The sequence below is a fragment of the Myotis daubentonii genome, chromosome X, assembly GCF_963259705.1.
Source record: "Myotis daubentonii chromosome X, mMyoDau2.1, whole genome shotgun sequence".
NCBI lineage: Eukaryota > Metazoa > Chordata > Mammalia > Chiroptera > Vespertilionidae > Myotis > Myotis daubentonii.
Genome location: NC_081861.1, coordinates 30528817 through 30554728, shown reverse-complemented (window position 1 = coordinate 30554728; position 25912 = coordinate 30528817). Strand labels below are relative to the sequence as shown.

Here is a 25912-nt window from a genome sequence, read left to right as displayed (position 1 = left end):
TATACATAGAAAACCCTAAGGACTCCACCAAAAAGCTACTAGGTCTAATAAATGAATTCAAAAAAGTAGAGGTATACAAAAATTAATAGTCAGAAATCAGTGGCATTTCTATACACCTATAATGAACTATCAGAAAGAGAAACTAAGAATCCCATTTACTAATTCAACAAGACAAAAAATAAGGTACATAGGAATAAATTTAACCAAGGAGGTAAAAGACCTGTACTTGAAAACTATAGGACATTGAAGAAAGAAATTTTGGAAGATAAAAAGAAGTGGAAGCATATACTGTGTTCATGGATTGGAAGAATTAATATCATTAAAATGTCCGTACTACCCAAAGCAATCTATAGGTCCAATGCAATTCCTATAGTAATAGAATGTTTCACACATCTAGAACAAATATATCCCAAGAATCCTGAAACACCAATTTGAAAGAATATATGCACCTCTATATTCATAGCAGTGTTATTTACAATAGCCAATATCTCAAAAAAGCCCATGTTCATCAGTAGATGAGTGGATAAAAAGGCTGTTGTACAATGGAATAGTATGCAGCCATAAAAAGGAAGGAAACCTTACCTTTTGCAACAGTATGGATGTACCTGGGAATTATTATGCTAAGTGAAATAAGAAAGTCAGAGAAAAACAAATACCATATGATGTCACTTATATGTGGAATCTAATTAAGAAAATAAACTGAAGAGCAAATAGAAAAAGAGGCATGGATACATGGAACAAACTGATAGCTGTCAAAGGTGAGGGGGAAGAGGGGACTGGATGAAAGAATATGAAGGGATTAGCCAAAGGAAACCCATAGACACAGTGTGGTGCTGGCCAGAGGGAAGGAGGGAGGTGAGGTTTGAGTGGTGGTGGGCAAAGGTGGGGGGAATGGGGACATCTGTAATAGTGTCAAAAATAAGAATAAAGTTATAAATAACTTTTAGTCATGTATAAAAATGAAATAATTGATAAGTGGCAAATTTCCCTTGAGTTCATAGATATTGTTAAAATAATACATTCCAGGACCCTTTAGATAGATGGATAAAAGCCTTCTGTAGTATTGATGACAGATGCTTCAGTGAGGAAGCTAGTGTTTTCTGCTGGTGCAACAGCTGGGTGCTTAAGAGGGAAGCCAGCTTCAGCATGAATGGGCTGTCATGGAACCCTATTTCTAGTTGTCAAGGCAGCAAGTTTAGCATCTTCTTCTAACATCTTGGTAACTGAAAGGAAGAAATTGAAATGATTTACTGAAGGATTACTTAGAGAGCAAGTAATTTAAAACGGAACACCAAAGTGAGGTATAAAAAAGGAATATTTATCTTTCAAAAATACAACTTTGAACACTACTGACATCTCATTTACAAAGTATTTTCCTGAAATACTCATTGGCTTTGCTTACTTAGTACATTCAGTTATTTTGAATCACAGCTCAAGGGAGGGCATAAGTATGTTCTTATAAGCACCACCAATACCAAAAAAGAAAAGATCATCTATGCCTCAGGATATTAGCCCCAAATCCTCATTTTCCCCTTTCTCTTCCACCAAGCAGGACCTCCTGACTGGTCCACCCACACTGACATTGCAATCTGGAGGTGTCCCTGGCACTCCAGGTGGAGCTGACCTATTTGCAGGAAGCCTCACACACACTGGCCCAGTATTCATTATTACCAAGAGTTTTCTACTAATACTCATATCAACTCTTTGCAAACATTCAGCATGAAGTAAACAGTATTTACAGCAGTACATACTTTGCAATTCAACACACTGACAGTAGAAGAAAAGGGACCAACAGATTTTGTACGAAGGCCAGAGGACAAACATATTAAAATAAATCTCTTTTGCTAATGTGTGTGTGCACATGCGTACATGCACACACGTGTTTTAACTCATAGAAAATTAAACATGCCCTCCTTTAAAAGCAGACTATTTACAGGGTGATTCTAAATAGCACGTACACATGCCAGTCATACTGGAGACTTGCTTTCTGCACATACATGGAGATTTGTGATTTTTTTAAATTCTGAAATAAACTTTTTATCTGCTATATTAGAGAAAATAAGTTCAGAACAGTTGTCAACTTTTGTTTGACAGTAATTTGCAAAAGCCACATGTCATGCTTTGTCTTTTAAAAGGTGAACCTGGTCAAAACCTTCTAGAAGACTGATGTGTTATTCACTTACTAGGGATTGGAAAGACAACATCAGTTATGGAGTACCTAGTGCTCCTCACATTCCTCTCACCAGTAGCAACATTAATGTGAACAGAACTTTTGAAACACAAATCACCAAAATATTTCAGTTAACAGTGTTTAAAAAATACTGAAGTCTACAACAGTAGTACAGACATCGAAAACACCCCAAATATTCTTTAGCCTCAGGCCTTTTTCAATACTACTAATAAAAAAGACAATTGACAGAAAGGGAGAAAGTTACAGCACTTGAGGTTTGAGTAAATTTCTTCTTAGGGCCTGTAGCTTGAGGTGCTGCTCTAGGATCCTTATTTTAAGTCAAAATAGATTCCAGGGATGAATTGACAAATTTAAAGCAATTTCCACTGGAAACCATTGAAAATACAAATCACTTTCTAAGCTTGTCCAACACACATTTATTTTCAGGATCCCAGGTTGTTAGGTAGATGAATTCAGGTCAGTTTCAAGCCCTCAAAGCCACAGAATTTCCATCTCTTCTCTAAACTGGCTCCAACTCCAGTCATTTCTTGCTTGAAGGTATGCTGAAGTCGGCTCATGAGACATTCCACATCACTGGTGCAGATCTGTGGGGAAGAGAGCACATCTCTATTCAAAATCAATTTTACCTTCCTAATCTGGTTCTTCCTCCCCCCACCCATGTTGCTTACTTTAGGATGCTGATGCGTACATGTACATTGGAGTGGGGTTGACTTTGTCCCCCTCCTTATACATGTGTATGTATTGGGTGAGTGGCTTCTGGATGGCAGCCTTCTTCTGTTGTGATCACTAGACAGAGTTTACTATTTGTTTATGTATTTCATAACTGCTTTACTAAATAAAGCATAAAGTATAATTCACATACAATAAATTCACTGATTTCACATACTGATTGATGAGTTTTAGTAAATTTATACTACTGTATAAATTTTTATATGATATATAATTTTATATATGTACCACCACTTTTTTATTCACTCATCTATTGATGGGCACTTGGGTTGCTTCCATATCTTGGCTATTGTAAATAATGCTGCAATGAACATATGGGTGCATATATTATTTTGAATTAGTGTTTTGAGTTCTTCAGACATATACCCAGAAGTGGAATGGCTGGGTCATAGGGCAATTCCATTTTTATTTTTTTCAGGAACCTCCATATTATTTTCCAACTCTGAGATTTCTGTTGGAAAAAGCTGGTATCAGTCATAATGGAGAGGCTTGGGTTTTTAATCAGCTGAATGGCAGAAGATCAATGTTAGTGATGCTATGTGCAGGCCTACCAAAGCTGCAAAGCCTTTTGGGAAGGGAGTGAGGCAGAAATGGCTTCTCCAGAATTCTCCATACATCATTGGTTCACAAAGGAAAAGTGAACTAATTCTGTGTATTGTCCCCCTCTTCTCTCTCTCTCTCTCTCTCTCTCTCTCTCTCTCTCTCTCCCTCCCTCCCTCCCTCCCTCCTTCCTTCCCTCCCTCCCTCCCTCATACACACACACACACACACACACACACACACACACACACACACACTCACTCACTCACATCAGTATAAGAACAAAAACAAATCTGTGGACCCCTTTAAGGCTTGCTAGATATGGTCATTTTTATGCTAGTAGCAACATTCCTAACTGTGAACCTGGGCACGAGGGCTTGACAGAAAAGCAGCAGGGAATCTTTATAGAAACCCCAAATTGCCACCACGCTAAATATTTCTGGAGCTAGAGGGAGGGTCCTCCTCAGTTCTGTTGGTACAACTATAGGCTCTCTTTGGGAGGGTCTGGCATTACTCTGGCAGGAAGCTGCTCAGGAGGACCTGGGTCTGGATAGGAGGGAGATCAAGCTTTCTTCCCAGTGCTGGTAGTAGATTGTATTCCAGTTAAGTGAAATCACATTGCAAAGTATCATATAGAGTTGAATACCCATTTCAGAAAACACAAATACTTAATGTTTACTCATATATACATATGATATAGGTGAGACATATGTGTAGAAAAGGGTCTGAAATAAAGATATGCCAAACTGTTAATAGTGGTTATCCTTGAGGGGTTGGGCTGTGAATAACTCTCCTTTTACTATATTTCTATATGAATTACATTTTTAGATAATATGTATGCATTATTTTTACAATTTAAAAAAGAACCAGATAATTTATACTGATATGTAGTTCAATTTTATACCACTTCAACTGACCACTTGGTCCTGGTGCTCACATTCCATCCCTCCTTTCACTGCCAAATGGGCCGTTTAATTGCAAAATAGCATCATTTCCCAGAGAGTAATGAGGGGAGTGCAAGCTAGAAATGAAACAAATGCCACGAGGAGGATGTATCATCATAGCTAGATTCCCAAATGGGCCAGTGCCTCTGTTAGAGCACATATGCCTAAATGACTTAACATCCAAGTGCAGGAGTCTGCATTCCAATGACACTTCTCAAAAGACCTGGATCCTGTGAAATAGTGAGTCCAATCAATGAGCAGGTTTAACTGAACGCTGCTTCTGAAAAAAAAATCTATCATGAGTTTATTTATTCTAAGGGGTCAAGAGTTCCCTCCTCCTTCAGTGAGGCATCCTTGACCTTCTAGAGAACTAGCACTTACTCTTGCTCCTGATGCTTTGTGAGTTCCTCCACAGGATGTCATCCAGGGAAGGAAGAAGCCCATGAGATTGGCTGTGAGCAAATATTTAGTCTGTGTTACAGATTTATTGTTTCATGTTTTGTTTTGCCCCTGCCCTGATTGTTTCATCATAGATGATGGCAGTGGTGATGGTGATGGTTGGGGAGGTGGCTGGAGTAAGAGTTCCAATTTGAAAAATTAACATTTGTTCACTGTTATAGGCCCAGGGCAAAAGATTGATTTGTGAGAAATATTGGTTAATTTATAGCTTACAGTAAATTAAGAGAAAGGACATTAATTCCTTTAAGGTGTATCTTGGAAGTTGGGTGGCCAACTCATTCAGGTTTTCCCAGGATTTCCCCAGTTTTAGCATTGGAAGTCCCAAGTCCCAGGAAACCCTTCAGTCCCAAGCAAACAGAGATATATGGTCATCCTACTTGCCAGAATGAGGCTCCACACTGAATCATAGTGATAGAATAGGTGAGGGACATTTCCTTAGAGCAATTACTAATGACTTATCTATGCTTGAAGAGAGTAAGGTCACCTCTTTCCAAATAACTCTAGATCCCATTCCAGGCTCCCACATACCTTATTATCTAGACGGTGCAAGTAGGAACAGATGTATTCAATGCTTGCTCCAAATGGGTGAACATGAAGGAATGTGGAGATAATCCCTATGAAGGCAATACCATGGAGGTTACACTTGAGATGCCACATGATAATGTATAGCAAGAGCTAACTTATTATGTACAACAAGCATGTCAAACTCGCAGCCCGCTGGCCATGAGTTACAATAACTATGTACTGGGCACTATTGTAAATTTACATCTATCTTATTCATTTAATCTTTACAACAGCCCTGTGAAATAGGTATTACCATCCCCATTTCATAGATGAGGAGCCACTGAGGCACAGAAAATTTAAGCAATTTGCCCAAGGTCACATAGCTGGTAAGTGGCAGGGCTGGTATTTGAATCCAGACAATCATTCTTAGTTTTTTTTTTAAAATACATTTTATTGATTTTTTACAGAGAGGAAAGGAGAGGGATAGAGAGTTAGAAACATTGATGAGAGAGAAACATCGATCAGCTGCCTCCTGCACACCCCCTACTGGGGATGTGCCTGCAACCAAGGTACATGCCCTTGACTGGAATCGAACCTGGGACCCTTCAGTCCACAGGCTTACTCTCTATCCACTGAGCCAAACCGGTCAGGGCCAGACAATCATTCTTACCATACTGCCTCTTACCACACTATATAACGTGTAGGAAAGCTGGCATTTGAGAATTAATTTCCATCATGTTTGATGGCTAAAGATTACCTGAGTTCTACATTTTACAAGGAACTTAGAATTTTACAATAAATTTAGATTTGCTGAGTTGTTACAGTTCCTCTGCACAGTCTTTAAATTGGACTTTAGCCTCTTCTGCATTAATAATGTCTTGTTGTGGTAGAAGTACTTTGCCTGACTAACCGTGCACCTCTCACAAGAGAATTTGCTGATTGTATTTGAGTATTTTTTTTCTGTGACTATCTCCACAAGAAAAGCCAAACATTTTTTTTCTGCTCACGTGATCATTAACATTTTGTTTGTGTTCAAAGCCCTGAATCTTTGAATTCTCATGGCAGTTTATAGCCTCCAGGAATGGTCATAATTTCTACTCATAATAACTATGGGGTGATTGGCAGTTATACATACTGTCTTGATTGTTCTGTCCACCAGGTTAATTGCTCTAATACTCCTTTTGTTCAAAAGTCTACTACTTCTTTCTTTATATTTTTTAAATTCACCTCCTTTTACAAGATCTTAGATATCTCAAATAGACCCAGACTTGAATTTGCTGAAAACTTCCAGGAAATAAAAGCTAAATATGATTTAGTTCATAAACTGCAACTATCTTCCCCTTTTAAAGATTGACAAAGAATATCATAAGTTTAAATTGTAGTTTGAAGTTCAAATTAGTTCTTTGTGAAAATCCTCCAAGTATTAGATGTCATAGGAATAGGCTGGGGGATCTAGAAGTAACTGATGGTAGGGCTCAAAATCTGTTCAAAATGGATGTTATTACTTTATAACACTCCTTTATTCTTCAATGACAAGGCAAATTGAATTTCTAAACACTGATTCAAGCTGAGAAACTTAAATTCTGAAGAAGACAGTCCACGTTCAAAGAAATTTTAGATGCTTTGGTCAAGATAGGCTGTCAAATGCCAAAAAACAACTCGATGGGTTTCAAAACACTGAGCAGTTTTTGTTGATTCATACCCAAAGAGCCAACTTAAAAAATAGATTTTCCATTCTCTCTGTCAGCCCAAGACATCTTTAGAAAAACAAAACAAGAAACACTTATCTTAAGAATCTTTGTTTCTAGAATTATCCATTTACAGAAGCTTCCTCCTACCCCCAGCTTTTCTCTGACAGGTCTCCCAGTTGCCATGCCAATTTGTTAAAGAACTTTGAGTTGGAAAACGGAAATAAATTATCACTTTTCTCGAAGACTCAATGGCAGATCTCCTGGCACATCTTATTAACATATCAAATTGTTAAATATGAGTATAATATCCATTACCAAAGGAGGCAGATTATTTTAAAAATATGCAGAAGCCAATCAGTGTGCAGAACTTTTGAGATAGGGGTGGAGCTACTGTGTGGCTCAGCTTCCTAGAAGGCAGCTAGGATTATCTCCTGAGGCCCAAGATCAGCCTCTTTTAAATGACAAAATATTTCATAGGATCTCAATCTGCCACTGTTCTCCAAATGGAATTTAAGTAAATAAGCATTTGTGAATAGTGCTGTTAAGTGCAAAAATGGTTTACATTTATTGAGGTCTTAATATGGGCTGGGTACTATGTACACTGATTTAGATGAAATATTGTATTTAATACTCACAGCTACCATTTGAAATAGGTAATATTATTATGCCCATTTTGCAGATGGAAGAACTAAAGATCAAGATGGAAATGGTGGAGTCAAAACAGGAAGCCAGGTCTGTCTGATTCCTTAACCATTTATGCTATTTTGCCTATTTGAATGAATTTCTATATAATGAGAGCAATTTTAACATTTATTTCATCATAGTCCACCAGTGTCCAACACTTATAGACAGCCTTTTGAGTCATCTGCCTGTAACCTGGAAAACTTAAGAGAGGCACACATTTCCTCTGGAGGCTTACCTGGAAAAGCTCTCTGCTATGCTGTGTCTGCACTGTCCCTTGACTAGGACTGAGAAAGACTCAGCTAACCTTGCATAGAGATTTAAAAAATCTACAATGTGTTTCTCTAGTGGACCCCCTATTGGCATAGTGCTTATACCTTCACACTTGATGTGGCACTGGCCACAAAGAGCTTGAAGAGGGCTGGGAGCTGCTGTTACCATTTTTTTTTTTTTTTTTGCTGTTACTATTCTGTCGTCTTCAGGACTCTGGGTCCTTACACTGTCATGCTTCATAAATGCTTGGCATGTGCTTATACATCTTAGGCAAACCCATCCTCCTCTGCACTGCACTCTAAACATTGTATGTGTGTTTGTTAGCTTTCTTACCCACTAGCAGTGCTTCACGTTCAGATTTGATAGGATTGCTGTTCAGGGTCTTCTCAATAGGGTAGTCACTATCCTGGCTCGATGCACACAGTCTAGAAGCACAGTTTTCCTGTGGGAATAATACGCTTCCTGGGTCAGTTCACCTTATTTGATAACAGGTTTGGTTTCAATTACACAACAGGAAACTTCTGTAACACAGCACGCTAAAAGCAATACTGTCCAATTTTGATTATTGAGTGGGAAGAAGGAAAACAGCATAAATTACAAAAACACCCCAGACAATCCAAAGCTCCTTTATACTATGGCTTCATAAAGGAGTAGAAAAAAATTAGATATTCATCTTTACTAGTTTTAGTTTTCTGCTTTCATCATTCACTCTATACAAGTATCTAGAGGACCAGACTCAAGATTTACTGTTTCTTAGATGCCAGGCACTGTTAGGCATGCATTATGCCCATTCTACAAATGAGAAAAGTGGGGCTCAGATAAATTAGGTAAATTGCCTAAGATCACATTGCTAGGAAATGTTAGCCTATATTTCATCCCAACCCATCCACTGTTAAAAGGACCATTTTTTTTCCTTATTTTAGGTCCACATTCTGCTAAAGGTAAGTCCCATCTCTGAATGGAGAATCTACAATTTAGCTAATCCATTTGCAGGTAATCAACTTTTGGCTTTTAAACTAAAAACCAGAGTCTCTATTTATTATCAACTCTCTCTCCCTCTCTGTCTCTTTTCTCTGATAAGGACATTATCAGTTAGGATATTCTTGACTTTATAGCAAGAAATGGCCATGACTCAAAATATCATTACTTAGTAACATTCTTTATAGTTGCAAGTTTTCTCTTTCTGAGCAGAGCAGGCATGTTTCTTATAAGATATTCATAAAATTCACGACCAGCAATCAAATTGAAAAATACCTCCAGATCTTTCATGGATCTTTCTTTCTCTCTTTGGGTATTGAAAACATCTTTTTTTTGTATTATAAATGTGAAGGAAAGCCTTCATAATAAGGAATAAAAGAAATCACTGCTTCAATCTCACTACTATTACAAAAGGAAATGCTGGGGATATGCACCTAGGGGAGATCGAGTCGGGAAGATCATGCCTGACTCAGATTATTTGTCACTTCTTCCCTTCCACAAACTCTCAGCACAGACAGATTTCCTTCTGTTTTCTTTAAAGATGTCTTCAAAGCTTCCAGGATGCTGCCCCTGAACAAAACGAATGTTCTATGCTGCCAGGCATGTTGTTTTTTTGATTTACAGGCTTCCCGGCTGTAGTTAGAAGGGAAACCTTTCTTGATGACCTACTCAATCTTTGGCCTTTAGAATACAATTCAGGCAGTAACTATCACGCCAAGTTTGATTTAGACTACTGGCTCACTTCTAAGCCAAGGGCTGTACATCTGCTTCTAATCCCCTTAAAACATTAAATGATCTAGTAAGCCATTTCTTAAATGTGAGTGTTTAACAGATCCTGGGTGATTTAAGATATGAAGACATCCTGAGACATTCTAGCCATCTTGACTAGAAATGTAGCCTTACTGAAAGTTGACTTCAGTTTTATTATATAGCTGGCATTTAAACAATTAGAAGGCATATTGAATGGATGCTTATCACCTTAAATTTTACTAACGTATTGAAAGAGGTAGTTCTTTCTGTAGTAAAGCAGGTATAAGTTACATTGTTATATTACAAAACACTGACAATAAGTCACACTGTGGTTTACTGTCAAGCAACCCAAACAAAAACAAACAAAAAAAATCCCTTCTCACCAGAACTTATTGCTTTCCTTTCAACTTAAAATTACTTTTGCAATCTAATGTGATGGTACTTTGCTTCCTAACCTAATTGTGTCAGGTTGAAATATTTGATCGCAAATCAGCTTCCCAGAGAAGAACACTTTATAATGAACTGTTATGACTTTTTCTGAAAGTAGCTCTGCTTAAAAAACACAGGAAAAACATATTCTGACTCACATTTTCCTGATTATCAGTTGGATCACTTTCCTTGTCCTCTTCAGCTTGTACATCATGGTGTACCCAGTTTCAGAATGGGAAACACTTAGACACACACAATATGGCAAATTTCCTCTATGTAATTTGACCTCTTGCTTCTTTAAATGAAATACTTTACAAAGCAGAAAGCTGTTTACACTAAATCACTAAAAATGCCCCATATACTAAAAATGCCCTTAATTCAATTTGTGATATCAATCCTAAAGGGTGATTTTAAGCATAATGCCACTAGCATAATCCCATGATTATCTGTAGTCTTCTGCCTACATACTCCATTTTATGCAAAAAGCAAAACAGCTATGTATCAGCTCTGGGACATTTTAGAAGCTCTGATAGTATAAGGAAAGTCCTGATAAATAGAGTAGCTTTGGTACTTTTCAATTAAAAGCTTAATAAATGAATTTCTCTGGGATTATGCTTGCTTCTTTAATAGTACCCACAAACTGGAAGGTGAGTTGATTTTATGAAATAGATGATTTAAAAGCATACTCCAATGGCCTCCAGAAAAAAAAACACTTTCAATCATTTGTTTCAACTACACCATGGTTGCCAGTTTTTAACGGCACTCTGTGGGAAGTCACTATGCTGGCACACACACCCAGGGCGCCTGCATGCATTGCATCTTTCGGAGCTGAGTATATAAAATAAAGAGCATAAGCTTTTGTGGATCTGTAGCATTGTTGATTTTTCACTCTTAGTGTAAGATTCTAATCTTCTCTTCCTTCTAAGACATTAAATCAGTCAATTATGGTCACTGAGCCTTCTTTTTCAGAGAATAACTTCAGACATAAAAGAATGTTCAGGTATAAAAGAAATTAGAGAGGTATGATGGAGACACCATTAGTAGACTTTACACATCCTTAAATAGACTGGTCACCTCATTCATGGTTGTGATACATTAATCCATCTGAGTTTGACATGCTTGTACTAGGTGGAGTGTCTGCAAAACAATGTCAATGTTCTAGTTGCTCTGTGTTTCTTCCTTTAATGAAATGCTTAATTAAAGGTACTCTGTGTCACAGGAGTTTTCTCTGTTGTTATTTGCTTGACAAGATGAAGTGTGCACTCTGGTCTTGACAAGATGAGGTGTACACTGGTCTTTTCCAAGAGGGAATACTGAGGAATTTCAGGGATGTACTGATTTTTTATTCATTGAAAAGTACACTCTCCAGAACCTTTAGAAATGTCAAGGACTCACACTTGAAAAGCAGAGCCCTTAATTCAAGAATTACCCTGGAGATGGGGCTTTAATTCCCAACCAGCCCTACATTCCAAATATTTTCCTATTATAGCAACTTCCAGGGCATTTTCATTGTCACTAGAAAGGAGTGAAATGGGCAAGGGAAAAGGTTCACTTAGGACTCATGTACCTTTTCTTTAAGATTTTCCAACATTTTTTCCACCTGTAACTTTTCATCTTTGATTTTTTCAAGTTCAGCATCTTTCCTTTTGTATTCCTCTTGGACTTTGAGTAGATGCTACAAGAAAAACCAAAGACAATCAGATCTTAAGGATTCACACTTCACTTTAAACCTTGGCTAAAACTCTACATTAGGCTGGTCTACCTTACTTTACACCAGCACACATGATCATTTCTCCATGCAGAGATACTGCACGGAGAAATCAAGATACTTTTTACTTAAAGTTATTTTTATTTGGCTCTTATGAACTTTCTTTGTTAATATGTTAGAGTCTGAGGAACTGACTGATCTAATCACTTAATTTTCCTATTCCAGCCAGGGGTAAGGGAAGAGTGCAGTTAATTCTGTGTGAACAATATCTTGATTGCTGCATACACTGAATTAGATGTTGGAAAGCATCCTTGCAGATAGCAATTTTCTAAGCCAAATTAAATTTCTTTGAGAAAAGTAGTAAAAAATCTAAATATCAAAAATGTTAGTTTCCATAATAGTAGGCAAGGGACTAGATTCACCATAATTTATGATTATAACAAATACTAGCTATTTAGCATTTTATAGGTGCCAAGTATTGGGCAAAGGGTTTTACATTCACGATCTCATTTAAACTTCACAATTTTTCCATGATACATAATACTGATGGTTAGAGAGGTTTAGTGGCTTGTCTGAGGTCATTCATTCAGTGGCAAAGCTGGGATTTAGACCCAGGTTGCATCAACCCTATAGTCCAAGTTTGTAATCCCCATATTAGACTATACATCATTTTGGGACAATATGAGAGAAATTTTATAATTGTTTACAAGGCTATTTTCTAATAAAAAGTAATCAAAATGACTGAAATTAATTTTTCAGTAGCTAGAGACCAAACTGTCTCACCGAGGTCTTTGAAGTGATGAAATGAAAAAAAAATAGCTCATCATTTTAAAATTGCATTTAAATTGCAGAACTGTCCTTATGTGGAATGATTTCAAAATCAAGGTAAGAGAAGAAAACAACAAGAAAATGTTTCCAAAGTCTTGCTTTTCAGAGGCTTGCAAAAGACCATTGGAAGGGCTCAAAAACACAGTACAATGTACATTGTCAAAGTTCTTTGAAGTCTAGCTGAGGAGATGCAATTTTTGGTGCAAAGATCTCTGATGTAATTTGCATGTTCTAATTGAACTCCATGGTGACAGTAAAAGAAAGGTAAGCATTCCTTCACACATTTTGCTAACAGGAAAGGTGAAATATTAATGTGATATTGCTTGTCATACATGAAGATAATGGTAGCATAAGTAATAGGAATATTGGGCTCTTAGTGCCAGAAGAGACTACCTATTTACAATTTGTGATTTCCAACCAGTGATAAGCTTTGCTCTAGATAATTCTAAGGCATACAATTAAAAATTATTGCACAATTTAAGTTGTAATGAAAATGAATGGTAGTCTAGCAAGATAGAAGAGGATAGTATTCTTACTCAGAAGTACTGCTCCTTTACTGAGAGAACAGCTGTTGATATCTTTTAAATTGTAGGCTCACTATGGTGATGGTTACATGAAACTTCCAGATATTGAACATCTATTATACAATGTTGTACTTAAATTACAGTGATATGCACTTATTTAGTTTACTTTTTATAATTGGAAAATGTGCAGGTAAACTCACTCACATAAATGACTGTGATAACAAAATAAAATAAAAGCAAATTTGTATATGCCCGAAGCACTGATACTAAAAAACCCATAACACCTCTGCTTCTATCCAAATTAAGGATAGGATTCCTGCCATTCCTTCTAAAAGGCTGTATTTTTCATCATTGTTTCGACTTACTCACCAGCACTTTTTCGTATCTAAGTATCTGTGGTTCTTCATAAGGACCCTGAGTCCCTGCCCAGATCTCAAAGCAGATTATGTTTGGTGTAGTTTTATTATTTTTCACTGAATGCTCATTCTTTAAAAATTGGTGATCCATTGCTACCACTGTATTAAGCAGAATATATCATTTACCACAATACATAATCCCTTCCTCACTTATGCCAGAGAACAGAATATCAAGAATTATAAGAGTTTTGCTCTTCTATTTGCTTGTAGGGGACCCTTTTACATGTGAGGAGCTGATGATGTTTATTCAAAAGGTTCAGAAAACCAAAATTCATTTACCTGTTGCATTCCTTGCAGGGCTTGTTGTAGGAGTTTCAACTGTTGTTCTTTGTTTGGGTCATCTTCTTTGTGGGTTTTGCCTTGCTCTTGCTTAAGCAGTTCTACTTCATTCCGATAAGCATCGAGCTGCCAACGGAGGCTGTCATTTTCTTCCTTCAGAGCTTCTGCCTGTGATACTAAGGCTAAATAATCAATATAAACTAGTGAAACCATATATCCAGATTCCTTTGCGCCTCATCTTATTACCATGAAATTGACGTGTATAGAAAGCCTCTCAGTGAGAAACTTTGGGTTTCTGAGTTGGCCATGGAGGCAAGGGATGGACACAAGAGCACACAGGCCCATTTTTGCAAATGAACACGGGATTCCAACACATGAAAGTTCTCATCATGCTTCATTTTCTTCACCCCAGTTATAACTAAGATATTTTCAGGTAACATCAGTTGCTTTTATTTGAATTGCACTAAATGATAAGAGTCCTGTAATAAGAATATATAGAGCTAAATGTCTTGAACTAATGATTGTACACACAGTATTTCTGCTGATAGTTGTTAAAAAAAATGTAGCCTTGACTGGTCCTACTGGGGAAAGGTAAATAAGAAAACGAAGACATAAGACTTTGGTTTTTAGTATAGCTTAGATGTTGCCACTCCGTCCTAACAAGATGTAAAAAACTGGGAACCAAGATGGCGGCATAGGTTAACGCCGGAGTTTGCTGCTTTGAACAACTACTTCAAAAGTGAAACCAAAAAACGGAAGGGACATCACCCAGAACCACAGGAACGCTGGCTGAGTGGAAGTCCTACAACTAGGAGGAAAGAGAAACGCACACGGACACTCAGAGGAGGCGCAGTGCTGAAGTCAAATTCTGAGGTGCGGAGTGCGTGGAGCGGGCTGGCAGCGGAGGGCGCGGTTGGTGTTTTCAATCGGGAGGGAGTCGCAGACTCTGAGCTCCAGATCCGGGCGAGTCTTTAGGGCCCCAGACTCAAACGGGAGAAGCGGGACTGTCTGGCTTCAGTCAGAGCGAGTGCAGCTTTCTCTCCGAGCTTTGCAGCGGGTGCTGGGACTCAGGCAGAGCCCCTGGGGACAGGACTGAGAGCCGCCATAACTGCTCACTCCGGCCCACCCTGTTGATCCTGTGCGACCCGCCCCGCCCAAGCCCTGCACAGAGGCATTTGCCAGATAGCCTCAGGCAAAGGCTAGATTAGCACCTCCCTAGAGGACAGAAGTTCTCTCACTGCTGACACAGCTGATTCTCATAGCCACTTGGCCTGGAGGTCAAACCCTCCCTGGAATTAGCTACAACAATCAAGATTTAACTATAAGACTGCGAACAAAGACCACTAGGGGGTGCACCAAGGAAGCATAACAAAATGCGGAGACAAAGAAACAGGACAAAATTGTCAATGGAAGATATAGAGTTCAGAACCACACTTTTAAGGTCTCTCAAGAACTGTTTAGAAGCCGCCGATAAACTTAATGAGATCTACAAGAAAACTAATGAGACCCTTGATGCTATATTGGGGAACCAACTACAAATTAAGCATACACGGACTGAAATAACGAATATTATACAGACTCCCCACAGCAGACCAGAGGAGCGCAAGAATCAAGTCAATGATTTGAAATGCGAGGAAGCAAAAAACACCCAACGGGAAAAGCAAAATGAAAAAAGAATCCAAAAATGCGAGGATAGTGTAAGGAGCCTCTGGGACAGCTTCAAGCGTACCAACATCAGAATTATAGGGGTGCCAGAAGATGAGAGAGAGCAAGATATTGAAAACCTATTTGAAGAAATAATGACAGAAAACTTCCCCCACCTGGTGAAAGAAATGGACTTACAGGTCCAAGAAGCGCGGAGAACCCCAAACAAAAGGAATCCAAAGAGGACCACACCAAGACACATCATAATTAAATTGCCAAGAGCAAAAGACAAAGAGAGAATCTTAAAAGCAGCAAGAGAAAGAAACCCAGTTACCTACAAGGGAATACCCATATGACTGTCAGCTGATTTCTCAACAGAAACTTTGCAGGCCAGAAGGGAGTGGCAAGAAATATTCAAAGTGATGAATACCAAGAACCTACAACCAAGATTACTTTATCCATCAAAGCTATCATTCAGAATTAAAGGTCAGATAAAGAGCTTCACAGATAAGGAAAAGCTAAAGGAGTTCATCACCACCAAACCAGGATTATATGAAATGCTGAAAGGTATCCTTTAAGAAGAGGAAGAGGAAGAAAAAGGTAAAGATACAAATTATGAACAACAAATATGCATCTATCAACAAGTGAATCTAAGAATCAAGTGAATAAATAATCTGATGAACAGAATGAACTGTTGATTATAATAGAATCAGGGACACAGAAAGGGAATGGACTGACTATTCTTGGGGGGGAAAGGGGTGTGGGAGATGTGGGAAGAGACTGGACAAAAATCGTGCACCTATGGATGAGGACAGTGGGTGGGGAGTGAGGGCGGAGGGTGGGGCGGGAACTGGGAGGAGGGGAGTTATGGGGGGGAAAAAAAAGAGGAACAAATGTAATAATCTGAACAATAAAGATTTAATAAAAAAAAAGAAAAAACAAAAAACAAACAAACAAACAAAAACAAAACAAAACAAAAAAAAGATGTAAAAAACTGAACAAACTGAAAACTCAACAGCCCTTCTTAGATTCATCAGGATAGTGAAGTAATAGGGCAAACTGCTACCTACAAAACTGGAGAGAGAGATAGGCGAATACAGAGTATCTCAACTTACCAGACCAGAAACCCATGAGCAAAAACCTTCACAGGAACCAGTGCCAAAGTAAGAAAATCTAAACTATAATTGGAAAATTGCTGGAGGCTCCACATGGACAAGTTTGAGACTTGAAGTGTCAAGGGCAATTCAGTCATAGTGAGGTCCCTACACTTTTGTGAGCTTTGTCTCCAGGAGCTCAACAAGATCCTCACAGTGAACAGCTGAGAAAAATCCCCTTGTACTTCCAGCTGGGGTCGGAGATAGAAACCAGTTTGTACGCCCAAACATTCTGTTCTTCTTTTTTTTCCATTCTGTTCTTCTTAAAAAGGCTTGCCTTCAGAAGAAACTATTTTATCAGAGTCTAACCTGCTTGGGGTTTGCCAGAGCCTAAATCACCTGGGGAAGGAAAATATCCAACTCTAGCTCCCTCTAGTCATTCTGTCCTACCTAAGGGGCAGGGGGGGGGGCGGGGCGGGGTGAAGAATCAAAAACACTTGTAAAGTTCACAGTCCAGAGACACAGGCACACTAAAGGAATGAGACCTAATCTTAGGGCTGTGAAATGCTTCCTCTCCCTCACTACTGCTGCACTACTAAAGTCCTATTTACTAGTACATCATGTCCAGATTTTTTTTTTTAAAAGTACAAGGCATGCTAAAAGGTAAAAAACAAAATTGGAAGAGATTAAACTGGGATCAGAATCAGAGTCATATATAGCAAGAAAGTTGGAATTATCAGACCTTAAATTTAAAACAACTAATATTAGTATGCTAGGCTTTAATGGAAAAAGTAAATAACATGAAAAAACAGATGGCTAATGTAAGCGGAGTATTGGAAATTCTAAGGAAGGATCAAATAGAAATATAGGAATAAAAAGACATCATAACAGAAATGAAAATTAATAGACCTGTGGAAAAAAAACCTCTGAGCTTGAGAAGATGACAATAGGAACTGACTAAACTGAAAAGCAAAACAACAACAACAACAACAACAAAAAACACAACCAATCAGAATATCCAAGAATTGTGGGACAACTAACTATAAAAGATGTAGCATAAATGTAATGAGAATATCAAAAGGAAAAGAAATAAAGGAACAAAAGCAATATTTGAAGCAATAATGACTGAAAATTTCCCCAAATTAATGTCAGACACCAAACCACAGAGAAGATCAAACAGGATACATGCCAAAAAAATTAGATCTGAACAGACACCTCATCAAAGATATACCAGTGTCAAGTGTCATCATATGTCATTAGAGAATTGCAATTTAAACAATGTGATATCACTACACACCTAACAGAATTGCCAAAATCCAAAACAAAGACAATGCCAAGTGCTGGTGAGGATGTGGAACAAACAGGAACTATACTACTGATAGGAATGCAAAATGGTGCAGCCACTTTGGAAAAACAGTTTGGCAGTTCTTATAAAATTAAACATACTCTTAGATCTGATCCAGTAATAATTTTCCTTGGTATTTACTTAAGTGAACTGAAAACTTATGTCTCCACAAAAACCTACACATGGATTTCATAGTAGCTTTATTCATAATTGCCAAAACTTGGAAATAACCACAATAGTTTTTATTAGGTGAATGGATAAACTAACTGTGGTATATCCAGACAATGTACTATTACCTATGAAAAGACCTGGGGAAAGTATAAATGCATATTATTAAGTAAAAGAAACCAATAAACAAATAAAAAGGGCTACATACTGTATGATTCCAACTATATGACATTCTGGAGAAGGCAAAACTATGGGTACAGTATAAAAAAATCTATGGTTTCGAGGAGGCAGAGGGGGGAGGGAAGGATAAACAGTCAGAGCACAGAGGATTTTAGGGCAGTGAAACTATTCTATATGATATTACAATGGTGGATACATACATTTTGAGCATTTGTCCAAATACATAAAATGGAAAACTCCAAGAGTGAACTCTAATGCAAACTATGGACTTTGAGTGATAATGATGTATGCATTGATTGTAACAAATGTAACAAACATCCCAGTGGTGCAGGATGTCAATAGTGGGGGAGCCTGTATGGGGGGCAAAGGGTGTTTGGGAACTCTGTACTTCCTGTTCAATTTTGTTGTGAACCTAAAACTGCTCTAAAATTTAAAGTTTATTAATTTTTTTTCTTTTTAATATATATCTTATTTTATTTTATTTTTTTATTGCTTAAAGTAATACAAAGGGTATTACATATGTGTCCATTTTTTCCCCCCCGCCCTAGACAGTCCCCTAGCCTCCCCTACCCCCCAGTGTCTTATGTCCATTGGTTATGCTTATATGCATGCATACAAGTCCTTTGGTTGATCTCTTACCCCCCTACCTCCTGTCCCCCAACCGTCCCCGGCCTTCCCGCTGCAGTTTGACAATCTGTTTGAGGCAGCTCTGCCTCTGTATCTATTATTGTTCAAAAGTTTATAATGGTCTCTATTATCCATGAATGAGTGAGATCATGTGGTATTTTTCCTTCATTGACTGGCTTATTTCACTTAGCATAATGCCCTCCACATGGGGAAACCGAGGTTAAGTTTAATTATTTATGGTTATGGAACTTTTTCAAGGTCAAAAATCCTAAGAGCTATTTCAAAAATACTTAATCAGATGATTTCTTTCACTCATCAAAAATTTGTTGATTACCTTTCATGGTCCAGGCTTATAACTATGGAATAAATGAGATTCCAATAATCTCTATTGTTTACATTCCAAATTAATGGAAAAATTTAGTTTATTCCTCTTATGATTCCTAACACAGCATAGGCCCAGAAAAGAGACATTATCAAAATGGATCAAAATTACAAATTTATATATTCTACATATATAAAACCCTAATATGCAAATAGACTGAACAGCCGAACAACCAGTTGCTATGATGTGTGCTGACCACCAGGGGGCACACGTGGAACATGGCGGGCATCAGCCGCGGAGGGATGGTGGAGCAGGTGAGCGGTGGCACCAGACCAAGGAGGGGCACCAGTTGCTGTCATCAGGGTGAGCCTCTGGTGGTTACTGAAAATTCTTTGCTCCTGCATGCTGCTTGCACCTGCTGCCAGTGTCAGCCCTTGCTCACATCCGCTGCTGGCGCCCGGCACTGGTCCCGATTGCTCAGTGCCGTCAGGGGGTGCGGGCGGCAGCTGCTGGCCCCAACTGACCCTGATGGCTTCTCCACCTCCTCCTGCTCCTGAGGGGTGATCGGGGACAGCAGCCACCGCTAGCACCCGCTGCCGGTGCTGGCCCTGTTAGCACCCACTGCTGGTGCCAGCCCCAATGGCTCCACGCCATCAGTGGGTGCAAGTGGGGCCCAGTGCCGTCAGCGTGTGGGAGCAGCAGCAGCAGGAGTGGGGCTGCTGGCAGACAGGGGATCAGAGCTACGGTAGGAGGGGCTGGGCAGGGGAGTAGAGGATGGGCCAGCACCTGCCTCTGTGCCCACTGCAGCCTCCAGCCCACAGTTCTTTTCAAGGTGTATGAATTAGTGCACTGGGTCCCTAGTTAAATGTATAAGAATGTTGAAAGGCAATTTGACAAAGGTGATTTTGTCAGCTGCCTATGGGAAGTGACTTTGGGTAGAAAAAAGTAAAAGAAAGTAATGAAAATCAAATCTTCAAGATTATTAGTTATAAATGGTGGAACAAGAGTTTTCTAAAGGGATTTCAAAGACTCATCTTTTATATCACGAATGGAAAGAAGTTTTGGTTTACCAAGATTAAATATATAGAAGAAAGCCATATTTTGAGAGTAAAACATTCATCATTCCTAAAAGGAAGCTGTCTTTTAGGGAGGTGCTAGGTTTAATTAATTGCCTTTAACTAGAGGGTCTTCCTAAAACAATCAGGTACTGATGTAGGATGATGTGATCAGATTGTCTGTCCAAAGCAGAGAATTCCAATGTAATAGGAAGGGTCTGGTGAGAAATATTTTCTGGTAGTGCTGAGACATGCTCTCAGTGTCCACATTTGTTTTCTGTGTATGGCCACAAAATTATCCTGATATGCCTGTTTTAAAACTAAATTTTTGTTTAAAAAATTACAAAAGACATTTGGCATGACACATTCAATTGATGTTTGGTTTTAATTTCTGCTGTGATCACACAGATTTTCTGTCTTTGAAGATAAAGTTGTTATACAGAGACTTGGACTCACAGCACTCCAAATAATAGCTATTCTTGTCATCTCTCCCAGCAGCTGGGATACTTGTCATCAGACAGCATGTTCCTAATAATCACACCAAAAGAAGATGGTAAAAGTGAAAATGACTGTATATAGGAAACTATATGGAAAAAGGGACATTAACTAACTGCCAAACAGGGAAAGAAATATTCGATTTGCTTGCTGGTTCAGTACCAAGTATAGCATCTTGAGCTGGAGTTTTGCTGAATAGCAGAGGTTAGTTATTCTGCAAATCAAGTGAATGCTACAGATGGAGTTACTTATTTTTGCTTTGGTTTGCATGTTTGTCCTCTGGCAAGCCACACGGTTCAATATAAAATAGCAATATTTCATCTTCCTCCTTTTGTTTCTTCTTGTACAGCAGGCCAGTAATTATGCTCAAGTCCCACAACTCATGTGGAGAAACATGGAAAGGAAGAGGGCAAAGATATGGAGAATGGTTTGAGGCATATTCTCCAGTTTAAATGTGAAAATATTTTCCCTCTGAGAAAATGAGGAGCGGATGCTTCCCTCCTGGGGAAAGGGGCATGTTGATGAGCAGAGATAAAGACCTGCTCACAGGAAGGAGTAGATAATAATCTGTTTGGACTTGTCACCAAGCAAAAGAAAATGTGATCTCCTATAATGCTACTAGGGGACCCTACTTACAAATGTATTCCCCACTCTCTGAAATGAGGGCTTTTTAAAATTTTAATGAGGACACCAAGTAAACACTTTTATAAACTTAATATTAATTGGGCCCATTTCTGAAGTTAGAGTTCTTTGTACATTGCCAGAACATTGAAAAGTTCAATATTACCTTTTAATAATATGTTTGAGCAGGTGAATCCATCAGTTCTGATATTATAGAGCATAGTACAGTGAATTAATCCATGTCCTGCCATCATTAATTTTGGGGTTACCCATTTTTATTATGTCTTATGTGGGAAAAATGTTCCACTTTATGGGGATTTCTCCTCAGTTCTGAAGGCTGTCATGAAAATGTGTAAGTATGAAGGCAGTTGCAAACTCCTCTTAGAGGAGCCACTTAGAGTAAAAATCCCAAACATGTTTCTCTATAACAAAAAAATCTAAAAGGATTTTGTGTCATTAAAATATTCATGCATAAGTTTCTTCAATGGTAGAAAGAAAACAAAACAAAATAATAGAAGCAAATTCAGGGAGTTGACCTTTACAAAGCCAGAATATAAGAGATACTAAAAAATTGTTACTAAATTAGAGAAGGAAAAATGGGTCACATTTCCCTAAAGGTTCACAAAAAATTTGAGCTGGAATGATCCACAAAGAGAAAATGACAAAAAGAACAAAGGATGTGAAGAAAGGAGAGGGAGATGATATGAGCATAATCCATTGGGAGTGGCTGCAGGCCAGCTCAGATAAAATCTCAAGAGAGTTTCCTGCCTCATGATGCTTTGCTTTCTTGCCTCTGCAGGCCATTACTCCGATCAGGTTTCTATCAGCATGGATCTAGCTGGGACCTCATTGCTTCTACTCTGATATTTCTAAAGTCCCATCTCCAACACAATATCGTCATCTACGAATTATTTCAATGCCCCTCATCACCCAAAGACACCCTCTTCCTTACTGTAACCTCTAATCTCTAGGAGTTGGCCAACTTCATCCAGTCCATTAATTACTTTCTATCTAAACAGATTCCACTGAAAATTCCTTAGACAGCAAATTTCTTCACCCTCCATGAAAACCTTTGGCACAGTTTACCATTATCTAACTTAACTCATGGTCACTTGACTCAAGTTTCTCTGCTTCTTATCCTGAGCTGCAGAAGACTCTCTCATAGGAAGTTGCAGAGCTGGGCATTCCTGGTCAATACAGACTCAAGGTGGTCCTTGCTCATGGGTCTTTCACTTCTTCCTTTTCTTTTACTTTACTGGGGATAGCCCCCAAAGTTCTGTATTCAGCCTTTTGCTCTTCTTTCTCATTTGTCTTTCACACTCACTCACATTCAGCGAACATCTATGTATTAGCATTTTCTCCTCCTACTTTCTTCAACCCTGATTTCACGGAAGGCCAATGATTGCCAGCAAACCTCCAGAAGCTAGGAGAGAGGCATGGGGCAGATTCTCACAGCTCTCAAAAGAAACCAACTCTGCTGACACCTTGATCTCAGATTTCTAGCCTCTAGAACTAACTGAGAAAATAAATCCCTGTTGTTTCAACCACTCTATTTGTGATACTTTATTATAACAGTTTTAGTGAACTAATGCAACTACCAAGCTTCCAATTTCCCAGAATAGAAAACCTAGATTCATTCTGGGTTCTTTCTTTTTCTTCATCATCTATATCCAATCTGGCACCAAAGACTTTCATTTATTTCCCCCAAATGACTCCTAGCATCTTTAATTCATATTTTCTATTGTTTCCTTTTCTTCTACCATTTTTAAAACAAGTTTCTGTTGCCTTCACTTTTGTCCCAACCTTCATCACGTCATATCTCAATTCCTATAAAAGTCTCTGGCTGGTCTCTCTTAATCCAAAATTATCTTCTAAATTATATAATTCATGTTGCTTTTATCATATTAGTGCCATTGTTGAGACATGCTTATAGTGCCATATTACCCACTATGCTAAATCTCAGCTTGATATTCATGGTCCCCCATAATCTGAACCCATCTTATCCACTCAATCTTTTCTTCCTCTATATACATCATCCTTATTTCTCTCTGATCCATGCTCCTTCTCCTTTTCCCTCTCTGAATCAAGATGCTTTCTTACTTTTCTTCCTCTTATTGAAACCTATTCATCTTTCAAGGCCCTGATCAACTTTCACTGACTGTGAATACTGTGACCCATGCTAATAATCTCTTGCCTTTTACTACATTCTAGTCAGTAACTTCCAGGTTAGCACCAAGTGATATTTCTTATATTTTATGTGGATTTACATATATTATATCTCTATTTCTATCAGTTTATAAGATATAATACTTGTTAATTAATTGATAAAACTCCTTAAGTGGGAATAATGGGAGGTTTGAGGACAGAAGGAAGGAGACTGGATACCAAGGGAAGAGAAAACTTGGCTAGAACAAAGAAGGAGAATTAGTCTAAGTCAATGATTGCCAGATGTGCTCTCTGGACCACTAGCATCTAAATCAGTGGTTCTCAACCTTCCTAATGCTGCGACCCTTTAATACAGTTCCTCATGTTGTGGTGACCCCCAACCAAAAAATTATTTTCGTTGCTACTTCATAACTGTAATTTTGCTACTGTTATGAATCGTAATGTAAATATCTGATATGCTATATGTGTTTTCCGGTGGTCGGGACCCACAGGTTGAGAACCAAATCATTTAGGATGCCTGGTAAAATGCAGATTACCAAACCCTCTTACAGACATATTGAATCAGATTCTGCAGCCCAGACATGGAAATTTTTATAAGAAATCCAATGATTCTTTTTTCTTTTTTTAAATATATATTTTTATTGATTTCAGAGAGGAAGGGAGAGAGATGGAAACATCAATAATGAGAGAAAATCATTGGCTGGCTGCCTCCTGCATGCCCCCCACTGGGGATCTAGCCCACAACCCAGGGATGTGCCCTTGACCAGAATCAAACCCAGGACCTTTCAGTCCACAGACCAATGCTCTATCCACTGAGCCAAACTGGCTAGGGCTCCAATGATTCTTATATGTACCAAATCTGAGAACCACTAGTGAACAAGGCAGAAGATAGATATTGAAAGGAAACAGCTGTTGTTATGTTTACTGGGTCCATGTATTTTCCATCATGACTAACAATAGAATGAAATAGTTTCATACTACGATGATTTGCTTTGATTTGATTTTTCCTCTGCAACCTTTTCAACCTTTGAACACAGAAGTCCTTTCTTTTATGGCAAGGGTATTTCCAGTAGTGTATCACAAATATGGCCTGGCAAGTATAGAGTACCTTGAAGAACAGAAATTCTGTGGCACTCCAAGGAAATGTAACTGAAACTTCTTGGCTAGCTTTGACTCTTAGTTTCTCTGGGAAGTAAAACTTAACCAGAAACAGGTTATAGACTCCTGGAATTCAACTTTGGTAGCATGGAGAGAGGGAAAAAAAATCAACTTGGAGATCTAGTTGCTTAAGCTTTTAATTGGAACCAAGTGATAACTACAATGTAACTGTTTTAGATAAAAACTGAGGACCTGCTTACTAGCTCATAGTGAACAGGAATTCTGTAGTTGAATACTACAGAAGCAAGATAACACAATTAGATACGATCTAGGGGGAGAAAAATGCGCAAAAGTCCTGGAATTAAAATGAATTGAAACCTTCTGGGAGAAAAGCTATTTGGTAAGGCCCATTAAGTCTATTGTAGATAGCTTTATTTGACAAAACATCCTGGCATGTGGAACAGGAAAGAAAATAGCTATAAGATGATCTGTCAGGGAGTTTCTTGTCTCTAAATGAATAAGATTCTGTGCAGTAGCCAATACAGCTTTTAACTCAAAAGAGATACAGAGTAAAATGCAATTATATAACCCTAGTAAGTGCATTCAGTCTGAATCTCCCATACACCACTCTCCTCCCCTAATGACTCCTCAAACTCAGCAATTTATCAAGTGGATGCTCAAACTTATGGTTGTATACATTTAAGGGTAACACTGGATTAACACTATATACAATACTACAGGATTCTTAGGTGGAGACAATCCTACAAATAAAAAATTAATCACCTCTAAAACATCCTAAGTACTTAAATAATTTGAATAGCTCAATTATCATTAAATAAAGTATTTTGTTTATCTTGGTTATACATTTATAGTATCTGTTTGCAGTAATTAGTATGTGTTAACTGTTCTGAAAATTCTAAGTATTCACTTAATACAAAGGATGCATTCAATGTATATGCAGGTTTATATGGTTAGGGATATAACATATGGCCTAAATAGAGGAAATTCAGATGTAACAGCTAATGAATGTCTTTTAAAAAGCCTGTCTTGGTGGTTTTCTCTCCTTAAGATTTTCTGCTCATGGAGTGAAGATTCTAGGATCACTCAAGTGGCTATAGAACTGCTGACCTCGATATGCAAGTGCTGGAACAAAGAAATTCTAATTTTCATGAT

The 25912-nt window shown here is 38.2% G+C and overlaps 1 protein-coding gene across 7 annotated transcripts in view; it reads right to left on the bottom strand.

Moving 5' to 3' along the window:
* Positions 1 to 1297: 1297 nt before the first annotated feature.
* Positions 1298 to 25912, bottom strand: part of ENOX2 (ecto-NOX disulfide-thiol exchanger 2) — a 317249-nt gene continuing 292634 nt past the window's right edge. For 5 of the 7 annotated variants that reach the window (XM_059680440.1, XM_059680444.1, XM_059680439.1 and 2 more), the window contains 5 exons: positions 13925 to 14106; positions 11737 to 11844; positions 8346 to 8454; positions 5392 to 5477; positions 1298 to 2775 (listed from right to left, as the gene is read on the bottom strand). In XM_059680440.1, coding sequence (XP_059536423.1) covers positions 2644 to 2775; positions 5392 to 5477; positions 8346 to 8454; positions 11737 to 11844; positions 13925 to 14106 — 617 coding nt within the window. In that variant the 3' untranslated portion in view covers positions 1298 to 2643. The remainder of the gene's footprint in view (positions 2776 to 5391; positions 5478 to 8345; positions 8455 to 11736; positions 11845 to 13924; positions 14107 to 25912) is intronic. The other 2 variants (XM_059680441.1, XM_059680445.1) reach the window with 2 other exon arrangements.